Consider the following 25137-nt stretch of genomic DNA (forward strand, 5'->3'; position numbering starts at 1 on the left):
TTTTTGTAGCATATGAATGAGACGGGAGTCGAACCCGCGGCTCTCGGGTTCCCTTCGAGCGCTCTTACCAACTGAGTCAACCGTTCGAGTGACGTATGGATCTTAAAGCTTGGCATGCCTGTTCAACTCTCAGGTTGTGGCTCCATCTACAGGATCTACTTTACAGTTGATAACCCGCTCAACCACAATAATTGCATATTATGTATTATTACCTAATTTAATTAAATATTTAAGGTGAATAAAATAACCTTCATATATATAAACTGTATTTATACGATATCATACTTTTCTTATAATACAATATTTACATATTTTATTTAAAATATTTAGGCATAACATTCTATCAAAGTAGCTCTGTCGGAAATAGATAATTAAATATTTAATCATGACTTTTTTAATTATATTACAGAAAGTTCATCATTGAAGATAAGCATTTGCAATTTTTAAATTTTGTGTAGAAATAGAGAAATGTGTAGTTGTGGTCTCAGCATTTCACCTTGGCTAGACCTTGCGCGAGGGCGGACTTAGCTGCAGCTCCGGCTTGCGATGGGTTAGATCCAGAAGCGACGACTCTTAAGAACTATTAAAAGAAATAAAATACAAAAATTTTAATTCTATTACAAAAAATATGAAAAATTTTATCAATTACTCAGAAATATTGATAATTATTATTAACTATTTAAACTTATTTTACTTAATTGATTATTTAGTCTGAGATTTTTAGAATAGCAGTCTTATTTTTTTTTCTTTATTTATTTAGGGGCTTGTATGTATGTACATGTCAGCCCCATTATAATCTAAGTACATTAACATTAAAACAAAAGAAAAAAAAATCTTAATTTAAATAAAAAAAAAACATTAATAAAAGGAAAATCATCAAAAATAAAACAATGGCATCCTTAGATGCAGGACGGGCAAGTATTTTTACAAAGATACTCGTATCAAATCTGTTCAAACCTATAAGTCCTACAATTTCGTCTCTACTAGACTGAAATCGAACACATTTATATAATAAGTGTTCAACATCCTCAATTATTCCACATGAAACACATAGATTAACTCAAAAGGTTATTTGGAACAAGAAGCCTGAATATTTATTTGAAAAGCTCCGTTGGGTTAAAGATTTCAACGTACAACACATCTTGCGTGCAAACAGACAACTCGGCCTGATAATCCCTAAGCACAAAACAGCTCGGTTTAGGGGATCTTTGATTTTGGAATGACTTACCTCCTCCTCTAAAGAAACAAATGAGTATCGAGTCCTTTAAAAAAAATACCGTTTTGCTTTGAGAAATTGAACCACTTCCACTGGAAATATCTTTCTCTCACATGATGCAATCACACACTTACATACACACCCACACCCACACCCACACCCACACCCACACACACACACACACACACACACACACACACACACACACACAGACACCTTTTGTATCATCGCGTATCCTAATGGTTAATTTTATATTTGTAATGATTTGTATGGCAATAAAGAATTTATTATTATGATGTGACTCCGTAATTTTTATCAGTCTTATAAATATCGATAATTTTGACATACAATACTTACATTAGTCAAATATTGGACAGCATATTGAGCCACTTGAACAACTTGTGGGATGTTGGTAGCGGTCACTGCGGCACCAACATTGTTGCTTCTGATATTGAACGCGTTGTACATACGTCTAGCAACGCAGTACTCTTCGTTCAAGAGGCTAGAATCATAAAAATATAATATCATTTTTTGTTTAATGATAATAATTTAATCAAATCTAATAATATAAGGTACAGTGTATTTTGTGCCATACCCTCTGCGGTAGGATACCCTGAGTTGCAGAGGCTAGGATCTTCCGAAAACTTTTACATTATTAACAAACTCACAAAAGAGAGGTTTGCGTGTGTGTGTTTTATTTAAGATAAGATAAGATCATTTATTTGTAGTCATGGGTATACATAGATGTTTCAAATCACTAAAAAAGTTCTCCATTCGTTGCCCGCATGCTGTGGCGTACAAACAGTAATTAATAACAAGTCAAACAAATATATATATATACACAATGACAGTTAATTGATATACATAAATACATCTATAATTGAATATTTTGAAATAACATATAACAATTGAAACTGGTAAAAAGAAATTAAGTAATATGATATTTAAAAAAATGTGTGTGTTGTATCTGTCACGTCAACTTCAGTCCTGTGATATGTGTAGGTATCCTGTTAAATATTCTCGGCGCCATTTCAAGAACACTATTGTACATCGGAGTACATTAATTTTATTTATTAAGTCTATGCTAGTATGTCAAACTGTGCACAAGATATAATAAGTGTTAGTAATTGATGCTTATGTTTTAATTTAAATAACGTTTTCTGTATTGTCGTTATTGGAGATGAAGAGTAGTACAACAATACAAAGAAGTCAGAAATTATCATTAAGTTGTAATGATAAAAATAATCTTGTTAGCACAAACTTTATACAGATGGCAATTTCTACCCATCGTAGGTACGTCTTCTTCGGCAGCAGTCTGTCGTTTCAACTCTGGCCAAAATTCTTTTGTTTTGTGCTGTATTGAGTTAAAAGTGTCAACCCAAGAGCTGAAGAAGAGACGATTAAGTGAATAAAAGAGTGAGTGAAGGGAAAAGTGATTGATTTTGAAGAGTGAAGCCACTACAATACCATCTTAGGCCCATCAGATACCTAAATATGTATGTAGAGTTATAAAGACGGACAATTTAACACGTTATAAATTAGATACTAGCCCTGTAGAATTTTACTATTAACTTCCCTTATTTTAATTATGTTATTTCCAAAAATCTCTTCTTAGTCCTGAATCAAAATGGTTCAACTTTTTAAATACATTAAATTTGGTTAAAATTACAGGGCATAGTTATTATTAGCATATGACTTATTTAATAAGTAAAAATTTTAATAATGATAAAAACAAACCACGCAAGAAACGCAACTAAAAAGCTTAGAAAAATGACAATAATATAAAAATACAGAAAATAATTAACAAAAGATTGATAAATGTTTTACTGCGTTTCATTAATAATCACTTTGCGGTAGCCTTGCAAGATTATCAGAAAAAATTATCAGTAGAATTCTCAAGTCTGCTAAAACAGAATGATAAAATAGATTAAGCGTTAAAATCACTACAAAAGTTCTTACGAGCTCGCTGCTGGCGATGAGTTACTCAGGATGGCGTCCCATGCTTCCTCGAATTGATAAGTTCTTCCTCCACCAAGACAATTACCACGAGGACCAGCCTAGTTGTAAAACAAAAATACAAATTACCGTTACTTATATACATAAAAGCTGAAACAAATATGAGTGAATTGATAAGATCTTTATAAAATAAACTACCTTTGGTGCCCCACTGCTGTTCATTACTATGCATTTCTAGGTGCATGTGATAAGTTGGTACTGATTCGCAACCCAAAACCAAGTATAATAAATTAGATCCAATCATTACAGCCGATCCCTCAAAATATATATGCACTAGATTTGACGAAGATCAGGAACAGACATAAACTTATAATGCATACTATTCGGCTAAGTCGAGTTAGTAAGTCTATTGTGGGGCGGGGTCTTCGTGTAAAAGCATATGTATAATATGCTTTCCCAGATAATGTTCAAAACAAAAGGATTACGTTATTCAAAATAATTATGAAGAAACGTTTGTGTGGTAAAGGTTACTATAACATAAATGACTTTCTTAATCACAGATTGGAGCGGCCGCCCACAAGCTATTAAATAATAAGTTGAATTTTTTGTTGAAAAAAAAGCCCGCTGTGATTGTTACGCCCATTATCTCAGGTCTAAGGCATTCGTTTTGGAATGGGTGGTAGTTTTTGACTATTAATAACTGATGCCACATGCTAATTTGAATAAAAATATTTGAATTTGCTCGTTTACACGATGTAATATATATATAATATATATACACGATATAGCTTTCATTAATCTTTTAAAATCATTTAATACGCAGTGATAATAGCCCCAAAGTATCATCAAACCGAAAACTCAGCTTTCCCTAAGCCGTTATTTTGCTTTATTAATCAAACCACTTTCAATATCTTTCCTCACTCACTACAAACACGATCAATTAGTCTTCATAACAACTGAACCATTTATATCAATAAATACTCCCTCGTTTATGAAATGGCAACAACAATTGATGATAAATGTGCTGCATTGTATCCCTGTCAGACATCCATACCAATTGCAATTTCATTAAGGTGTACGAAAGTAGTTTTATAGCGAGTTCGATTACGTTCAGATCGATTGTCACTGTCAATAAAAGCGCGTAAGCATTAAATGACACGACAGTTTTCGTTTAAACTTGTAACTATACCTAGTAATTTAGATTAAGGTTTGGTCTTCGCTTCGATCCAACTAGATACCGCACTGCCTGAGAACAATAGCTTTTTTATTACGGCAACTATTAGATGCTTGTGTGCGTGGCATCTTGACACTCAATGGCATTTTTCAAATTTAATAACAAACGCTTCGTTTTATTTTACATTGAAATTGATAAAATACAAAATACTTACTGATGATATGTGATCCCAGTGTCTTTCTTATTTCTTGAAGTATTATTTTAACAAAGTTTTACTACGCAACCCGGCATTTTAGTTGCAATTATTAGCAAAGTATAACAGAACATGTGAAACGTCAATGCCACACATTGTTCGAGACTGGCTCGAGTACGCCCACGTACTTACTGGGGCGTAGTACTAGTTGCCGCACTTTGCGACAACGCCTCCGGCATCTTGTTGGAGCGCAGCGGAAACCAATCCTTAATCTAAGCCTTATAATTATGAATTTTACTAACTTATTTATAGATATTTTCTACCCACATTAAAATGCAAAATTTGGACAGTAATGTGCTGAAGGGAGATCAATTGTCAATCGTTGCTACTTGCTAGAAATTTAAATCGACAGTGAAGGGCTAATAATAAATAATAACATAAATTGCTGCATTAAAAATAATAGATAATACGTAAAAGATATACCGAAATGATCACAATGAAAGATTCTAACGAAATTGTAATCGTATATGGGTCACCTGAACTCTCACATACTCTCTTGTATGTAATACTAGAGAAATGACAAGAGCGCTGCCAACCTTATAAATTGTCGGATAAACTTACATATTATGAATTTGAAAGTCGAAAACAACTTAGTACTAGGTGGGTAAGGATAAGGTAAGGAACTTGGGGACACCGCGACCGTGGGAAGAGCAAACGATTCTACATATTCCTGTTTATTGTGTGCAATTGGGCCACCCACCAAAAACATCGAAATAGATCATAAGGTATGCACGGGTAATTCTAGGAATATAAATAAATAATTGTGACTTTGATACACATATTGCTTCAGGAATATTGTAACATTAATACATAAGTCCAAAGGATGGTAGTTAACTAGTTAATAGTGGTTCTTTTAAAGAAGGTACTTACGGAGTAACGTGCTGAGCTTGGGTTGACAATAAGTTGGGTGATTGAGTCGATATTGTTGGACAGACGTTGGACGAAGTTTGCGAGAGCTTGTGCTAGTCCGGCGTTGTTTCCAGAGCTGGAGGCATATGCGAAGGCGTTGATCAGCTGCAATAACAATGAGTGTTAAATGATAAATGTAGTTTCAAAATTTTTAGGGCTATATTTCATATATTAGGGTTACAGGTGTAGCCTTATGACATATGGATATAGCCCTACGGCTAAGTCCCTAAGTGTTCGTAAGCTACCAAACTACTTTTTACCAGAGGGAGGCTCCTTTGCGCAGGAAGCCGGCTAGATTATGGGTACCACAATGGCGCCTATTTCTGCCGTGAAGCAGTAATGTGTAACATTACTGTGTTTCGGTCAGAAGGGCGACGTAGCTAGTGAAATTACTGGGTAAATGAGACTTAACATCTTTTGACGAGCGCAATTGTAGTGCCGCTCAGAATTTTTGTGTTTTTCAAAAATCCTGAGCGGCACTGCATTCTGTGGGTAGAGCGCATCAATTATCATCAGCTGAACGTCCTGCTCGTCACGTCCCTTATTTTCATTAAAAAAAAACTAGACACCATACAGACACCAGAGTCATGGCCCGTCGTAGCTGGTCGACCAGACACCAGGTGAGTAACTCTCTATAAAGCTGAATATTTTTGCGGGTAGCGGCGATTAGTTAGCTAAGAATAATTATTCTTGTAACGGTGGTATTATGATTTGAAAGATGGATGAGAAAAGTACTTCCATAGCAACGAATTGCGCTAAGCTATTACTATGATAATTTATTGCTTGAGTCTTAAGTCATCCAATGTCAATGTTCTTCAGGGCTCATTTGACATTGACAATTGACATTTGAGAATGACATATGTCAGCTAAAAATGATCTATATAATAATTTAAAATCAATCATTGTGACGACGCTAATAATTATAAGAATGAATTTATCATTATATTTTTATGATATTCTTTAAAAATAACTACATTACTTTTATCGTTTAACTAAGTATATTATTCTTCATCATTTCAGCCGGAAGACGTCCACTGCTGGACAAAGGCGTCCCCCAAACGTCGCCATGACGATCGGTTCTGCGCTGCCCTCATCTAACCTATTCCGGCGATCTTAATCAGATCGTCGGTCTATCTCGTGGGGGGCCAACCAACACTACGCCTTCCGGTACGTGGTATTGTTTTATTCTTATTGAAACAACATTAAAAAATGTTATGTTCTTGCTAAATTCTTCTAAGCCATAAATCTTAATCGGCATCCAGATTAAAAACTTAAAAAGAACAAAAAACAGGCTTCACTTACAATATAATATTGAATTTCCAAGTACTATAGGCACCAACCTACACATTCTAAAGAAAATTAGTCGTATTAGGGTAGGTCACACGAGCGTCGGCGAAATAAAGCTACCAGACGAAAGAGAAGCAGTCCGTTTAGCGAGGTGAGGGAAAGAGAGGAAGAGATTCGCTAGCTTTCGTTTGCCGTCGTCATTTAGTTCACCGTTCATCGCCCTATGAAGAGTTCGTCTTATGTATTAAAAACAAGTACTTACGCCAGCAGCTTCACAAGAATCCCCAGGGATGCCGTTTGTGAGTTCACCCAAGGTGGCTATGGTCTGGATGACTGCGGAGGTTTGAGCAACGGAATCAGGGACAATACTCAGGTCACCAAGGATCTGGAGCATCATGTTGGAGTAGAGGGGGATGTCGGAAACATCCAAATAGTCGAAGGGTCCGGAGATGACGTACCTGAAAAACTATCATATATAAGAATGTGGTAAATATACATATATAAATAGCTTATTTTTATACTTCGATCGAAAATGTATTAGATTAAAGATAACGGCCTAAATTGAAGCTATACTACTTTTGGCGAGTGAGGGTAAAAGTGAGGATCTCACGCTCACACAATCACGCAAATTCGACACCCTGACGGTAGTTAGCCAACAGACCATTTGTATCATACGTCAGTTACCAAGCCAGTTGCAACTCATATGTCTACTGAACCACAACCAATGAAACCAACCAATTCAATTTATATACAAGTTTTAAGTTAACAAAATAATTTAATGGGTTAACTACAACAGCTGTTTACTCCAAATGTCACGAGGGGCTGCTGAAAACCAGTGTTGTGTTGGTGTTTTCTGCACTGACCAACAATATACTGAGTCAGCTCCTTTTAACAGGGAATCACGCGCCGCACAGTTATTTAATATTTTGTTTTTGTTTATATTTTAATAATTTTTGTTACATTTAATTCAATTTTTTATTACTTTAAGATTTATACTGTAAATTGAAGGTGTGTGTTTTACTGTTAATAAAGTGTTTCTATTCTATTCTATTCTAATATATAAAATCCTCGTGTCATTGTGTTAAACTTTGAACTCCTCCGAAACGGCTTGACCGATTCTCATGAAATTTTGGGTGCATATTGGGTAGGTCTGAGAATCGGACAACATCTGTTTTTCATCCCCCTAAGTGTTAAGGGTGGTCCACACGACATTTTTTTTTAAATTTGTTTGATTATGAGTCAGCATTAAAAAATACATACAACTTCAAATATTCACCCATCTACGATCAACAGTTACTTTTGTATCGCGATTTTAATATCGGCAATGCAACGTTTGCTGGGTTAGCTAGTTTATCTCTAAAAAAAGAGAGGTATACATTATTAAGGTTTTTATACGCAGTCGGTCCATTACTAAAATCTAATGTACTTTAAACAATTATCACTGAAAAATTATATGTAATTTTTCATCAGGAATCAAAATTGCAACTAATTTTATCGTATATGGCAGTGTCTGTCACTAAAAGTTTCAATCTATGTAACTGTATACGTTTGTTTCTTCCTGACGCTCTAGAGACCAGACGCGAGGGCCGTTTTTGATGATTCTACTTCAATCGATTTGTCATTATCTTAGTTACCTGTTCACGAGATTTCCATTGTCAACTGGTGAATCTATCTGGTTGGCGTTATAGAAGGAGACGCTGGCAGATGGAGCAGCTAAGGCGCTCTGTCGACAAAGAAAAGATATTTAGTTTTTGTTGAGTTTGGCATTATTCTAAAATTTATGAGTTGTCTTTAGTTTCAGTTCCGAAGAACGAACGACAACGTAAAACTGTACTTCAACCGATTCGTCACGTGTTTTCGCTTTCCATGAGGCATCCGTACGATATGTTGACTCATTGAACTCTGGAACGTCTCATGGGTCGATTCTTCCATGGAGGATGCGGTTTAGGTGCATTATGCAAGTAGACTAACAAATCTGGGCGGAATTAATACTTAATAAAACTCATAACACTTAGATTAAAAAACATTACCTAAAATATATCTAACCGTTTTCAATAAGTTTAACTTTTTTTTATTACAATGAGGGACGAGACGAGCAGGACGTTCAGCTGATGGTAATTAATACGACCTGCCCATCACAATAAAGTGCCGATAAAGATTCTTGAATATCTTGATTTGATAATAACGTGTCAGCTCGGAATCTTGGCAAAACTCGTAACTTGAAATAGCAGTAGTTTTTAAAGTGTGTATAACTTTGTTCTTATCATGTGAGCAAGAGCAGAAATAGTCAAAATTTGTAAGCTAAATGTGAGTTCCGTAATTTTATACTTGGCCAAATTTCCGTGTCAGTGAGCTTACCTTAAGAATTTTCCCTCTAAATAATCAATATTACCTAAATTTTTCGATTCATAAAAAAAACTGAGCGGCACTACAATTATTGCGCTCGTCACCTTGAGACATACAGTGTTAAGTCTCATCTGCCCAGTAATTTCACTAGCTACGCGCCCTTCAGACCGAAACACAATTATAATGCACACTACTACTTGACGGCAGACAAGACCTATAAACAAATAGCCTAATAAACAAAAGTTTGTATAATTTTAGACCACTGGGCTTTCCTTCATATTTTGCGATTTCAGCCAATTCATATCAATTCAAAATGATAGATAGAGAACAATAACGGCAGTAATTACAAATCTGTCGTGAACATTTGCGAACAAAGCGTTGTTAAACAACCCATCGTGAAGCTAATTTCCAACGAAAATGCCAATAAGTACTCCATTCTCGTATTATCTAGAACAATTTGATGTTAACCCCAAAACACGATTGGATTGGTCTGTTTATCAGAAATATTGATGAATGATTGGTAAGCTAATTTTGATGTATCTATGTAGATATTTTAAACGTGTATTTGTCAGTGAACTTATTTAAAGCAACTGGTAATAATTGGTCCTTGGATGGTTAGATAGCGCATTATTGTGTTTCTATGTCATGTTGTCTAAAATACCCAGGAAACTGAAATTCAATAAAAAGTTGGACAGTTTGTTACAAGTTGTCAACATATAGGCGGCCTTACAAATAAAATTGACATAAATTTATAACTAAGCATAAATCAAGAATATGTAAAATGTTTACAAATAGACATTTTGCTTACGAATGGTTTGTTCGGAGGTATAACATTTCCCGCGTTTATTTGCAAGGCAGCTTGTCATTCGGAAAACTTCAGAATTATCATTGTATTGACTGTGTTGTCAACGATATTGTAAACATTTTTCATTTTCTTTGTTTATCATCAGTTATAACTTTATACAAGTTTATTTGTAAGGCCGAGGTTGTTTATAGCGAAGAAGTTACAAAAACATATCAATTGTTTTTTATTGTTCAAAAATAACAAAAGGATAAAAAAATATAAGCAAAAGAAAAAGATCAAGAACCAAGACGTATTATTAAAATGATTTCAATAATTCTTGTTTGCAAACGACCACAATAATCCGCCGAGCAAACAATGGAACCGGTCCAGTGTTCAACTTTAAGAGCCATCTACAGGATGTTGATTAAAAAATATATTTTTAATTTGTGTTTCAAATTTGCCTCTGTAATGCTATCAATGAGAGAGGTGATTACATTATTTAATAGCCTCGGAAACTATTTAGTGGTTCTTTCACTATATGTATTCCTTGTACCAACTGTCTCTAGTCTCTTGTAAGTATAACGGTCTAACCTTAAAAAAATTATATTACCCATTTATGTTATGTAGGTAGTCTGCTGACAGGTTTTGCGCTGTATTATTCAATACATCCAACAGTCTCAACATGATTTAAATAATTTTTATCGATACACAAAAATAACTACTGTGCAATATGTTTATTTCTTTATTGTACGCACAGTTCCTGTGTGGACATTTTAGATAATAAAGATGAATTAACATTATTTCTTCTTATAGCGGCAAATACTCATACACACTCATTCAAAATTTTAGCATTGTACCTATTGCGGTTTTTCAGATATAGCCTGCTGACAGAAAGAATGACGGACGAACAGTGGAATGGATAAATATTTGGGTACAGAACGTTAAACATCGTCTAATTAAAGTTTATTGCTAGTTTACTGCTAAATAACGAAAAAGTCGCAAATTATCGTCCGATTTCTATACTTTCATTTATTCCAAATATTTTAGATCACCATCACATATACATAAAACTAAAAAACACTATCATAGAAAAGCAACACGATTTCATGGCCAGCAGGTTTGATTTGGCACATGTTCTTCTTTTTACTGATTTCTTATTTTTTGAAGGTTGACAGCAAAAAACAAATTGAAACAGTTTACACAGACTTCAAAAAGGCATTTGACAAGGACTACCTACAGTTATTAAAAAAAAATCAAGCAAAGGTTTTAAAGGGAACTCTTGCGCTGGTTTTCTTCTTACCTCAGTGCTACTGTACAATGGGAAGTTTACTTACGGTTTATTTACGGTTTCATTTCCTTAACAGTAAACGTAACGTCAGGCGTACCTCAAGGCTCTATACTCGGCCCATTGTTTTTTACACTTTTTATAAATGGCATCTTATTGCTTAAAGCAATGTTTTGTAAGTTCTTATTATATGCAGATGATCTAAAATGTTTGCTCTCCAAAACTCAAGATTTAATGATGATTTTAAGAATGTTGTTGTTTCGTATTCCTTTAAAACTAACACATTCAAGATAAAACAAATCTTAGCACAAACATTAACAACAGTAAATTGGAAGCCACTGCTTATGTCCGATTTATTTGTTGTTTTGTATAATTTTAAGTTCTTATTTATATTTTGTTTACTGGTTGTTTGCTATTATGTGTAATTAAGTGTTAATAAAAAATACTACGTGTACATGGTGAAACTATGTAAGGAGACATACTTATATCCTTATTTACAAATCATTATACCAGGCCACTCAGAAAATTTTGCGAAAAAAAGTTTTTGTGTCTCTTAAATCTCTGTACTATATATATTTATATATTGCTATCGCAAACATACATTGAGTTGTCCAAAGGTATTTATAACGATCTTGACCAGATCGGTTTATCTTGTGGGGGGCCTACTACCACTGCGTCTTCTGGTAGGTGGTCGCCATTCGAGGACTTTACTGCCCCAACGGCCACCTGTCCGTCGAACTATGTGCCCTGCCCACTGCCACCTCAGATTCGCAATCATATGTCGGAAACTTTGGATTTCCTACGGATCTCCTTTTCTGATTCGATCTCGCAGGGAAACTCCGAGAATAGCGCTCTCCATTGCCCTCTGAGCGACCATGAGCTTTCTCATAAGGCCCATAGTTAGCGACCACGTCTGCGTACCGTTAGTCATCACTGGTAACACACACTTGTTGAAAACCTAAATTACCTTATATTCATTCAAAATTACAATTAAATCTTTTCAGTAGTTTTTGAGTTTTGTTCGGACACATATAGACAAACAGACAAAAATTCTAAAACTACATTATTGCCTTCGGTTTTGTTTGTAGAACACACAACAAATGTTCTTTTAAGATATATTTATGTACATTTTATTATATATTATTTTATGTATATTTTATATATTATTGTAGATTTGTGTTTTATGTAAACGTTTAACATCTCCCAACTCAATGAATACTGAATACTGACGAGACCAAATCTATATTAACAATTTACATATAGATAGACTACATACAGTGAGGTGATAACAATTTCAATTATTATGTATGAATTCATTTATTTACATATCACACATCTACCCTACAAATAGGATTTTAGGACAAAATATTATGTAAATGTAAATCGAAAACCGTTTTAATTTAGCTTTGACAAAGCATATTTTTGAAGTTAAGCATTAATATGGACGATGATATATTGAACTTTAATATAATATATATACATTACTTGCTGACCAGACAGACGTTCTGTACATCTATATATATATAAAAATGAATTGCTGTTCGTTAGTCTCGCTAAAACTCGAGAACGGCTGGACCGATTTGGCTAATTTTGGTCTTGAATTATTTGTAGAAGTCCAGAGAAGGTGAATAAATATGAAAATGTTCGGAATAAAAAAAACAAATTTGTTTTTCCTTTGACGTGTCCCCCGTCGTTCAGAAATCAAATTGAAAGAATAGTTTAAAATGAATAACTAATTAGAATCTTTGCATCTGTCTAAATTTCTCAGGAGGTAAAAAATAAACTTAATTTTAGCGAACTTTAATTGGTATATTAACTACAGTTGTTAACTATGATGGCAATACAACGTTTGCTGGGTTATCTATTTGTCAATAATTTTTCATACCATCAAGAATTATTTCGTAACATCTCTCCTCCAAACTCCTTGTTGTTATAATGAAGTTGTTTCACAGTAGAACTGTCAAACCGTGCGTCAAATAATTCTCCAACAGAAAACATGTCCATAGAAAACAAATATTGAAAATAAAAATAATTATGGGTCCCAAATCAAAATAAAAACTGTTCTATCTCTCAATTTGGACTAAAGTGCACTCCATGAAGTATTATATATAAAATAAGAAAACTTTCTAGATGTCAAGAGACGAACTATACAAATTGCACAAATATTTGTATTTAAAATCTCTGGTCAAGAACTACCACTTATCCGAAAGCCTATTTCTCAGACCTGAATAAAACGGGCGCAAGAAACTCAACGGGCTAGAATAGGACTAAATTCTTGAAATTCACTTAGGTCATACTGTAAGTTTCTGAATTCTCATTAACAATGCCACAAGTAATGTATTAATTTATTAACTGATTTTCTCAATATATTCCTTCACTATTTACACACTTTTGCATTCATCGGAGCCATTGTATAAAGCAGTTGTTCCAGTTTTCGTGAGGGACGTCTTGAATGGCCTCTTGGAACGCATTCACCGCCTCTTCAGCCACATTGTAAAAACAAATGACAAACAAACAAACCAAATGTAACCTGCTCTTGGAGTGAATTTTTAAATACTGTAATTGTTTTTGAAGTTATACTTCCTTAGGTGCGTCATGAAAATATGATGAGAGTGAAATTTTAAGATGCGCGCGCATCACTGTAACAGAAAAGTAACAGGTCGAAGTTGGTCCCTAAAATATTCTGACGTTTGATATTTTTTTTATTTATTCATCCATTATTAGGATAGGCAAAGGGTTCAATCCCGTACAGCCGTATTCGTTATTTAATAATTAATTGTCAAAACCATCGTTGCATCGTTTTTACAATATTGTTTTTTCTACAAACGTAGAATTGCACGAGGAATAAATAATTTTGAGGATTTTTGCTTTATTAGGCCAAAGAAGGATAATTTCTCATGGGCATACATAAGAACACACACTTTTTTTATTAATATATTACAAAAGTCCAACCAGTCCAACCAAGTCAACAACGGGCGAACATAGGAGTTACTAGATTTTAGGAGAATAGCACCGCCAACTACATTGATTAGGGCGGATTTGACCAAACTGGAGTAAGTTTGTACTCAGGAGTAACTACTGCTATTCTAAGACTACGCTTGGCTAATTTTGTATTTTACCAACGACTATACACGGATGATTTTGGCAGTTCAAAGGTTAAACGGAGAATAACAGTTGTTAGAGCAGACATCTCACTTGACACGTGAAGACGAATAACAATAAACAAGACGTCACACACACACACACACACACACACACACACACACACACACACACACACACACACATACTCACGCCTTGTTCCCGTCGGGGTAGGCAGAGACAATAGAATGCCATTTGCTTCTATCCTTACAAACCTCACGCGCTTCCTCTACATTCATTACTATTTTCATACATGCTCGCCGGTTGCGGGTGCTTCGGACCTCTCCTTTTCTCAAAACGTCCCCAATTTGATCGATGAATTTTCTACGAGGTGTCCCGCGACCGGCTTGCCCACACACACTTGCCTTATATATTTGATGCGTCATTCTTTCTTCACTCATTCGCTCCACGTGTCCAAACCATTTAAGCATTCCTTTTTCAGTCCTTGTCACAACATCCTCTTTCAAACCACAGCGCGGTCGTATTACCGCATTCGGAATTCTATCAGTCAGTCTTACCCCACACATACTACGCAGTGATCGCATCTCAACTGCGTTAATTCTGCTTTTATGCTTCTTCTGCCATACCCAACTCTCACTTCCATACATTAACGTTAAACAAGACGTCAACATTTGACATTTCACATTATTATCCTACAAAATTGAATTGTTATGACATTTCATGTCACGTTAGAAGAAACAACACAACGTAGATTTTTGTCGGTTTATACGTAGGCTGTCTCGGTATTGCTATCCTATGGTTTTGAGTAAGTACGCTAGAAAAATTGATACTATAATTTCCAAGGGACAAATTCAACAAATTCAAGGAGTTAAATTAATCCCGAATAAGTTATCCTCGTATTTAAACGAATCCGCACTAAGCCTTCTTATAGATCACGTTACATAATATGTCTTCTTCCAAAACCGAGTGCGCTCTGTATTAAATTATTATTGCAAAACAAAAATGTAACTTCAAAGTCAAAGTCAAATAAACTTTATTCAAACGAATTTCAAATGCTGCAGGAATTTTTTATCAATGTTTATTTAATGAACCTTAATGACGAGTGTTTTTAAATCAACACAAATAAAAATATTCAAAAAAATCTTACCTGGGCAGCAATAAGAACCAATAAAAACGGCAGCATTTTGACGGTCTTCGATAGACCCAACGGTATACACTATACACAAATAAAACATTTTAACCCCTATATATACTTACCCAATAATGCCTTACAAATTAATCCCAACTGTATCAACAAACCTTTCAGTAGAAAATTTAATTACAATTACTTCAAATCATTTAACACCTTATTGTTGAATTAAGAAAAAACAAAATCGCGAGCGATTTTTTCAGAATTAATTTTTGCGTACTTTTAAAACAATAGAATTAATTTGAGTGTTTTGTTTGTGCACGACAATAAGAAATTAAGTCATAATTCTTAATTTAATTGAGTAAATATTGTTTCAGGTTAAGTCGTATAGCGCGAGAGCTGGTGGAATATTTAAATAATATTTATTAATAATTGATTATAATTAAATATTATAATCATTCATTGTTTTAATCAAAAAATGCTCCTGAAGCTCGATAGCTCTTCTCCGTACATAAAAATCTATTTTATCGCGTAACCGCAATATAAATTCTTAACACCATATATCTCTTCCGTCTCAACCATCAGAGGGTCTGTGCCACAACATCAACAAGCAATACGCCTAACTCTATCTTTCTTAACAATTTGTTATAAAAGTGAAACCCAAACTTTTTCGTCTGTATGTTGCATGTCGCGTGACGGTCGGCCGGCGCCTATAGTTCTCAGCAGCTGACCATGACTATTACTCATTTGTGCCAGTGCTCCACGCTATTTTGTTTGTTTTTGTCAGTGTTTAATGTAAATGTTGTTTGTCAATGTTTAATGTAAATGTTGTTATTTTTTAGTTAAATGTCTTTAATGTGAAAAAAAGTTTCATGTTTACGGTGCTTTCATAAAACCACACAATACTTTTTTTTAAAGTGATAACCCTCACTTCTGGGATTAATTACACAAATTAAGTGTATTGTATTGTATCTTTCTTTATTTTTTTAGACAACACACAAGCATGTAAACAGGAGAAGTCAACTAAATTCAGAATAGAGATTTGTGGAAGAAGCAGATTATGAAATACATACTTCTAATTAGATTTAGTTATTTACAATAATGATTGCATTTATAAACCCTATGCATATTATATCAAAGGGAAAAGATTTTAGTATTTTTGGAAGTGGATCACTGAGCCTTGAGAACTGGATATCTCTTAGACTATTTCTTCAGCATATTGATTTACTGGCATATGTCTCCAATATGCATTTGTTATGCCGACAATAGTACAAACTAGAGATATAAACCAGCCGTGCAGGGCTCCCTCGGGAAATCATCGACCAGTGCCGGAAGAAAGAATGAAGTTTTTGTATCGAGTTCTCTCATGGACGCAGAGTTCATAAATATATTAACTATTTTCACTCAACACACTATTTATGATCAGGTGATTTATGTACATAGACACAAAAGTTTTTTTTATAGGAACTGTGATAATCATAACGACCAAACGTAAAATTGTTATGTCTACTACTCGGATAGTATTAGAGTCAGTAAATACAACACACATGTGTTGTGAAATTTATAATAATTGTTGAAAAACGAAAGACGAAAAAACATTAATTAATATCAAATTATTTATAATATACAATAAATTGTTTCAAAATATAATGTGAACAATTAAACACTACCAGTGGGAGGCTCCTTTGCACCGGATGCCGACTAGATAATGGGTACCACAAGGGCGCCTTTTTCTGCCGTGAAGCAGTAATGTGAAAGCATTACTGTGTTTCGGTCTGAAGGGCGCCGTAGTAAGTGGAATTACAGGGTAAATGAGACTTGAAAAATTATGTCTCAAGATGACGAGCGCAATTGTGGTGCCGCTCTGAATTTTTGGGCTTTTCAATAATCCTGAGCGGCATTGCATTGTAATAGGCTGGGCGTATCAATTACCAACAGCTGAACGTCCTGCTCGTCTCGCCCCATATTTTCATAAAAAAAAAACACTAACTGTGAAATTGCCATCACAAACGATCCAATATCGTTTTGAAATTGTACATCACCAATTATTTTAATACTTAAATGATTTATGCTATACATGTTTGTTTTTTCCTCGCAAGTGTGTTGATAAAGTGTGTATGAAACTCGTGGTAAGACACTCGGCTGATTAACGCCCTCGACTACGGCTCCGGCTGAAACCCACAGCCTAGTGTATAATAAGCTACTTTTGTTTATGGAAAAGGAGGACAAACGAGCGTACGGGTGCTATCTAGTGCTAAGTGATCACTGCCGCTTACAATCTCTTGCAACACCAAAGGAATCATAGGAGCGTTGCCGGCCTTTAAGGAAGGTATACGCGCTTTTTTTGAAGGTACCTATGTCGTATCGTCCCGGAAACACCGCACAAGGAAACTCATTCTACAGCTTGGTAGTACGTGGAAGAAAGCTCCTTGAAAACCACACTGCGGTGGACCGCCACACATCCAGATGCTGGGGATGATATCTTAACTTATGGCGTGCGAAGGTGGAAAGCAGGAATCAGGTGAAACAACTCTTCCGAACACTTCCCGTGGTAAATGCGGTAGAGGACACACAATGATGGGCCTTAACTTAAACTTGGCTTACTTGTATCATAATATACTGTTATAAAATACATATACATTAATTAACCATCCCAATTTAAATTCCGTTAGTAGAAAGTAATAATAAAGAAAGTTATAATATATCAAAGTGTATATACATTAGCGCTGTACGATAACATTAAAGTAAACAATTTTACAAACTGAAGAACCCAAATCCTCGTCAGATTTATGTAACGTACTGTAGTCTCCGCACTGGATAGTTTCGCTAAAGGCTTAACAAAGTCAAATAGGATTAGGGTTGTGGCCTATTAAGAGCGGTTTAAAAATACGATTACTTCATCCATACATATAATTATTTAATACGAGCGAATACCTGCAAATTTGCTGGTTTTATTATGTGCACTGAAATCAACATTATATTTTAAAATAAGAGTAGTTTAAATGTCTTGTCATGTCTGCAGCGGATCATGAGATACTTTGGCCACATTGCACGACGCGGTTCTGGTAAGAGGAAGAGACCAAGAGGCCGGAGCCCACGACGCTGGTCTGATCAAATATCCGAGCAGACTAACCAAACCATCAGCATCGCACTCCACCATGTGACAGACCGAAACAGATGGAGGAAAGCTGTAGACGAACTTAAGCGGAGTCACGATCCTCAGCAATGAGGGAACGACTGTGAAGAAGAAGAGCTTGGAAAAGGACATAGGCTACCTTTGCTTTAATTGCGAAAAAATAAATGAAGGAGTTGAAATAGGGGACGGAAGTTTGTATGGCAATTAGTCATTTTTGGATATAAAATCATAAAAACTTTCTATTTAAATGCACTTGATAATTAGTAATTTATAAACATTCGTCGAGCATTTTTAAAACGATGTCATACATAGGGATGATATAACATATTAAAGTTCCTAGGGAAATACTATCGAAGAGAATGTCCATAATGATAAGGGATACCCGCTGTATCATAGAAGGGCGCCACCAGCAGTGGAAAGAGCAGTTTGTATCTGTATTCTTTGCGAAGTGTCCTAAAAAATGAAAATACTGCCCAAAGTTACAATTCCACGCGGATGAAGTCGCGAGTAAAAGCTAGTATGACATAAACTAACTGTCAGTAAAAATCCAATCAATATCTAGTTCCAGCCGCTTCGAAGATTAAACGAACACACTGATAATACTAAAACAACTCCCAATTATTATTTTACATATCACCTTTTTATTACGTTTAATTATTATTTTGTTCACAAGCCTATTGTAATAAAATCATCAAGTTGTATCACAGAGAGTTTGCCGTAATACATCAGTGAAAACAGCATCTAATCCAGTTAAGCAGATTTTAAGGTAAGTGAGCACACACGTGTGAACGCACATAATTTATCTTTTCTGCTTACACCAATACACACAAAGATTCTACTATACAACTTTTGTCATCTTGGTAACATAAGTACAACGTGTGTTATTTTTTTTTTAATATTTAATGTACACGTACGGGACCTAAAAAAGGAGTTTTAAATAGAGTGTACATTAGCGATTGTGTGACAAATTATATCTTCCCAGTTACAAAAGAGTATATCAGAATTATTAAATAAAAAACGTTCTCTCTACAACTATGGCCACACCCTAGAAATGTTCCAAGTAGCGTATGAACTTTGGATAATCCGATCTTTTCTGGTGAAGCAGTCTTGTGATTTTATAAATTCAAAGCATATTGATATTGAAACCTTGAATTAAATCCATCCTCAATTTTACTTACATAAAATTATATTCGTATTTCGCACTAACTTTCCCCTCTTCTTTGTCAACGTAACATTTATTGATTCGGTGTTTTGTAATAGAGCATGGAGGATAACATCCCCACCAACTGGATGTGTGGCGATCCTCAACAGTGCGGTTTTCAAGGAGCTTTCTTCCACGTAGTAAAAAGCTGTGGAATTAGCTTCCTTGTGCGGTGTTTCCGGGACGATACGACATGGGTATCAAAAAAAGCGCGTACACCTTCCTTAAAGGCTGGCAACGCTCCTGTGATTCCTCTGGTGTTGCAAGAGATTGTGGGCGGCGGTGATCACTAAACACCAGGTGACCCGTACGCTCGTTTGTCCTCCTATTTCTTAAAAAAAGCATGTTGAAGATTGAATTCGTTAATGACCTGCATACATGATTATGTAACCAATGTTTTTGAGTCTAGGCTGGTTTTTTAAAACATACAAATCATAACAGTACAAAACAGAACTCAAAATATTTAATATTACTTGAGTTTTTACCGTAAACTAGTAGTATACTATGTAGTATACCGTAAACTGGCTAACTTTGCCATCTAGCTTCAATAATTTCTCCATCACTGGAAAGTTAGAGCTATCTTTCTAATTGATTATAATGGAATCTTTTATAATTTTTTTTATGACAATAAGGGTCAAAAGGAGAAGGACGTTCAGCTGATGGTAATCGATACGCCCTACCCGTTACAATACAGAGCCGCTCAGGATTCTTGAAAAATCCAAAAATTCTGTTTGGCACTACAATTGCGCTCGTCTCTCCTTGTTAAGTCTCATTTGCTCAGTAATTTCACTAGCTACGGCGCCCTTTTGACCGAAACACAATAATGCTTACACATTACTGCTTCACGGCAGAAATAGGCGCCGTTGTGGCACCCACAATCGAGCCATGTAATGCTGTAAGTTGCCGTTCTATACATAATATAGAACGTCATTGACAGGGAGCATATTTTACAAAATAATTCTTGGTGTTATGAAATATTATTGACAAATTCATAAAAAAAAACAGTATTTTATTTATTATGCACAGATCAACGTCTGTCGGGTCAGCTAGTTAAGCTATAAACAATTTGTACAGTGGACGCGTCCGACTCCGACTTTTTTTTCAAATAAAAATACAATAAATGTCTGGTCGCAGAGCCCTTGCTAATTTAATACGGCTGAATAAATAAAAATATTAAGCTCAAAAAGCATTCGTTCTCCCAGAAAAAGATAAGCGTGGAATTATAAATAATTTATTAACTTCGCCCAAACACTTCGCTTGTTGGGAACGCTTTGTTGGACGAGTTCTATTTAAGAGATCTGATAGACGCAGAGATGGTGTTTAATTATTAGGTGATTTTCAAAGCATCTCTTTTTTAAGTTAGGATATCATCCCCACCATCTGGATGTGTGGCGGTCCTCCACAGTGCGGTTTACAAGGAGCTTTCTTCCACGCACTACAAAGCTGTGGAATGAGCTTCCTTGTGTGGTATTTCCGGGACGATACGACATAGGTACCTTCAAAAAAGCGCGTACTCCTTCCTGAAAGGCTGGAAACGCTCCTGTGATTCCTCTGGTGTTGCAAGAGATTGTGGGCGGCAGTGATCACTTAACACCAGGTGACCCGTATGCTCGTTTGTCCTCTTATTCCATAAAAAAAAAGATGAAGAGTTTCAAACTATTAATGTAGGTATTTAAATAAAACATTATTAAGAATAGGGAATATGCACGATTTTTTTATGATTTAAATTATTCATTTACATCTTTATAACACAGAAAAAAATATAGATAGGCTTGAAATTATTCAAATTATTTTAAAAAGTGAAATTTAAAACATGGAATAAATTTGAACCGTTCAAACGCCGCCATTTTGCTTGCGCTTCTGATGACGTCACATGACATATCCCGTGTTTGCCTGCTCTAAAGTGTTTCAGTTACTTCATACTAATTTTCAGTTTTAAGTTGCTTTATTCGATCTTATAAGAAGTTAAAAAGCTTTCTTACAAATATTGTATGGAACCAGAGTAAAACCACTATTAGAAATGCACCCGATTAAGTAATTTTGCGATTTCCAAGCGATGCGAAAGTATAAAACAGTGATGTAAGATGATGAGAATGGACAATGTATCTCCATCGTCGTGTTTATATTGTTGTGAAGATCATTTTAACGTAAGCTATTTTTAATATTTATATACTGCATAAAGATATAGAACGGAATAAAAGGCATTTATTTTCTCAATATTGATTCCTTCAGAAGGAATCAATATAGAGAAAATAAATGCCTTTCTGATGCTACTATCGCATCGGATACAAATGGCGCTCTGAGAGAGAAGAAACGGCGCAAGAAACTCTGCATAGTGTGAATATGGAGAAGTAATTTTTGCATTAACTATCAAGCAGTAGAAGATTAAGTTTCAAACTTGCTAACGAAAATTGTTTATGTAAATCAAAATAAATTTTTAATATACATCTAATTCAAATAGAAATATTTTATTGAAAATAGGATGTAATACAATTTATTGAAAGTCAAAAACTACAACCCAATCCAAGAACGTGCGCGACAAACTCAGCGGGCTTCTTTTTTTTGATAAGAAATATGTTTACAAAGTAATATTGTACAATTAAACTTATTATTTAATAGCCTGAAGGCGTTCGCACCATTCCCTATAGTAAGCATATGTATAATATAGTAAAAATCTACACAATTCAAAAGTTACACTTAAAATAGTGCTCGATTGTTACACAATTGCTTGTACAAAAAATAATATACGACAATTTATTGAATTAATACTCAAAATTTTCAAAAAGTGATAAAAATATAAAATATATTTTTAGCGAAGATAAGAAGAAACTCGAACATTTTTTATTTATTTATTTATATAGTGCTGTCACCATAGAATAAATAGACATGTTAAACTTTGACATTTAAAGTCAAAGTTAATGTGTGGGAAATTTAAATTAAATGTAGAGCCAAAAGAGCTTCATTTACATATATATAATCCACAGCTCTTAAAAATATTTAATTCATACATATAAATATCATCTGACAGCCAAAAGGTGATTAACGTTTTAAAGGCCAAATTTTGTTCTAAAATTGTGATCTTAAACTTATTGGAAGGAGCACTAATGATGACTAAGTTGGCTTTGGTTTATTTATTTATTTAGATTTACCAGTGGTAATTACAATATGACATGTATAGTTTTGCTAAGTTTCAAAGGTATTATTACTAAATGCATTACCTTTTAAGGTGAATACCGCATGCTAAAATATGCGTGAAATAGTTATTTAAATATAATATATAAAACAACTATTCTATGATGTAATGAAATTAGGAAATTAACAAAATCTACCAAACAAGTCATAGAAAAGTACTAAAAACATCAAGAATACACATAAAATATTTATTTAGAATATATTGTTGCGAAACCTTGGAAACGAATCTCTGAAATCTCTGAGTGTGTCTTCGGTCCTTAAATATTTCATTTTTGAAAAATCAACTACGATTTATTGTTATATCATTCTTAGAAGATCAATAATAATTTATAAGAATCAAGTGATTTCATATTTCTAATTAAACGATTTTACGGATTGCAAACATACAATTTAATAATAGAATATTTATTTGTAGCAGGCTCTTACACTATAAGATGAGAAATAATACCAAGACAACGCTGTGTGACGAAGATAACGTGACTGTTTTTCAAGATGGACAACCCTCCATTAATCCTACTTTCTTGTTACTTTTCAATATATTCTAACATTGCGGGAAAGAATTTTGTCCAAGGGCGATAAGTAAGCTTAACGAAAAACCTTTCGCGCATTAGGAAACCATGGACCAGACTTCTTGTAGACCTCTGATGGATTTTGCTTTCTGTTTATTCGTCTACTCGTTTGTCCGTCTTTCGATCCATCTGTCTTCACAGACTTGCCTCTCTTCAGAGGGATATGGCGATTTGATAAGCACTATCTACCATGATCACAATCATGGTTGCGCAAAATATGGAGGAAGTAGATAAAACAGTTCCCGTAGCGTCAAAAACATTTGACCACAACCTGATCTGAATAAACAGGGATAAAAATTTACACAGTTGTAGATATAATGGCCTTTCACTGTTCCTTAAAGGCACTGGTGAGTATCATGTGTGAGGTATGAGGTGTGATTGACAGCCCTTCATAAAGTGGATGCATAGAAGTGAGAAAAAACGACATAGAACGTACGTGCCGGATAGTAGAAGCGTCCCTAAACAAAGGCCATATATCATCCAATATCTAACATCGCTTCCAGAAGCCTATAGCAGACGGAAACCTTTGCATTGGTACATTTTTTTATATATAAGAGAAGGCAAACGGGCAAGAGGCTCTCGGGATGGGGAGAGGTGAGGCTACCGCGTATGGACATCCGCAACAATAGGTGTCAAGAGATGCGTTGCCGGCCTTTAGGGTGCGAGTATGGTCTATTCTTGAAGGTCCCTAAGTCGTATCGGTTCGGCAAAACAGTAGCCGGTGATTGTTTCCACAAGGTGGCTGTGCAAGGCACGAAATTTCTTGCAAAGCGCTCAGTTGTGGAATGCCAGACGTCAACGTGATGCGGGTGGTATTCTGTATTTTGACGTAATGTCCGGTGGTGGAATTTGAATGGCTCCTCTGAGCACTCTTCCTGACATGTGCGATAGAAGATGCAAAGAGAACCCACATCTCTATGCCACGCCAAAGAATCAAGCCGATCAGAGATGACGAGGATCGACTAGGGGCTCCGTGCTGAAATCTACCTGTTGCATTCGGCCTGCTATTTTAATCTTACAAACAGACATATCATATTTATTTTTATATATAATATAGTATTAATTATTTTATTTATTAGTATTTTCTTATCTTAATTAATAATTAGCACAGAACTAATTGTTAAAGTTTTAACATTTAAAACAATAAATTTTCCACCATTTCTATTTTAATTTCCGATATAGCTATTCTTGTGTATTCGCCGTGATGGGTATCAAAATATCAACTCTTCTATTGTTTTTCGTAAGTTGTAATATAACGTTTACTTACGTCCGTTCCCAATATCCAGTCTATCTCTTACTTGAGATAAAAATCGTAACTATCGTTGACTTTTCTGTCCCAATCAACTTATGAATGACACCCTGGCCCATACGGCAAAAGAGAAAGCCGATCTCCTGTGCACTCTTTTTGCCTCCAACTCGACTCTTGACGACAACGGAAAAACACCGCCAACCATTCCGCGGTGTCAGAGCTCCATGCCTGAAGTAGAGTTCAGACAAAAAACTGTTCGGCGAGCTCTGTTTTCGTTGGACGTCAGGAAGTCGAGCGGGCCGGATGGCATTTCTCCAATCGTGCTCAGTACGTGTGCCCCTGAGTTGAC

The 25137-nt window shown here is 35.0% G+C and overlaps 1 protein-coding gene across 1 annotated transcript; it reads right to left on the reverse strand.

Annotated features, from left to right (window-relative positions):
• Positions 1–249: 249 nt before the first annotated feature.
• On the reverse strand, positions 250–15567 carry LOC126970870 (fibroin light chain-like). The gene is made up of 7 exons (XM_050817019.1): positions 15460–15567; positions 8430–8518; positions 7058–7253; positions 5470–5613; positions 3176–3273; positions 1574–1718; positions 250–580 (listed from the first exon to the last, which is right to left on the reverse strand). The coding sequence occupies exons 1-7, from the start codon at positions 15493–15495 to the stop codon at positions 485–487; spliced, it is 804 nt and encodes a 267-aa protein (XP_050672976.1). The 5' UTR covers positions 15496–15567; the 3' UTR covers positions 250–484.
• Between the last annotated feature and the right edge of the window lie 9570 nt (positions 15568–25137).

This window comes from Leptidea sinapis, chromosome 22 (assembly GCF_905404315.1).
Source record: "Leptidea sinapis chromosome 22, ilLepSina1.1, whole genome shotgun sequence".
Taxonomy (NCBI): domain Eukaryota; kingdom Metazoa; phylum Arthropoda; class Insecta; order Lepidoptera; family Pieridae; genus Leptidea; species Leptidea sinapis.

Excerpts from the sequence above, each read along its gene's own strand:
- LOC126970870 (XM_050817019.1), bottom strand. The coding sequence starts at position 15,495 with ATGCTGCCGTTTTTATTGGTTCTTATTGCTGCCCAG. Across the intron at positions 3,274-5,469 it reads CAAGCTCAGCACGTTACTCC|GCTGGTCCTCGTGGTAATTG; the intron begins GTAAGTACCTTC and ends TTTTACAACTAG. Across the intron at positions 1,719-3,175 it reads TCATCGCCAGCAGCGAGCTC|CCTCTTGAACGAAGAGTACT; the intron begins GTAAGAACTTTT and ends TTATGATTCTAG.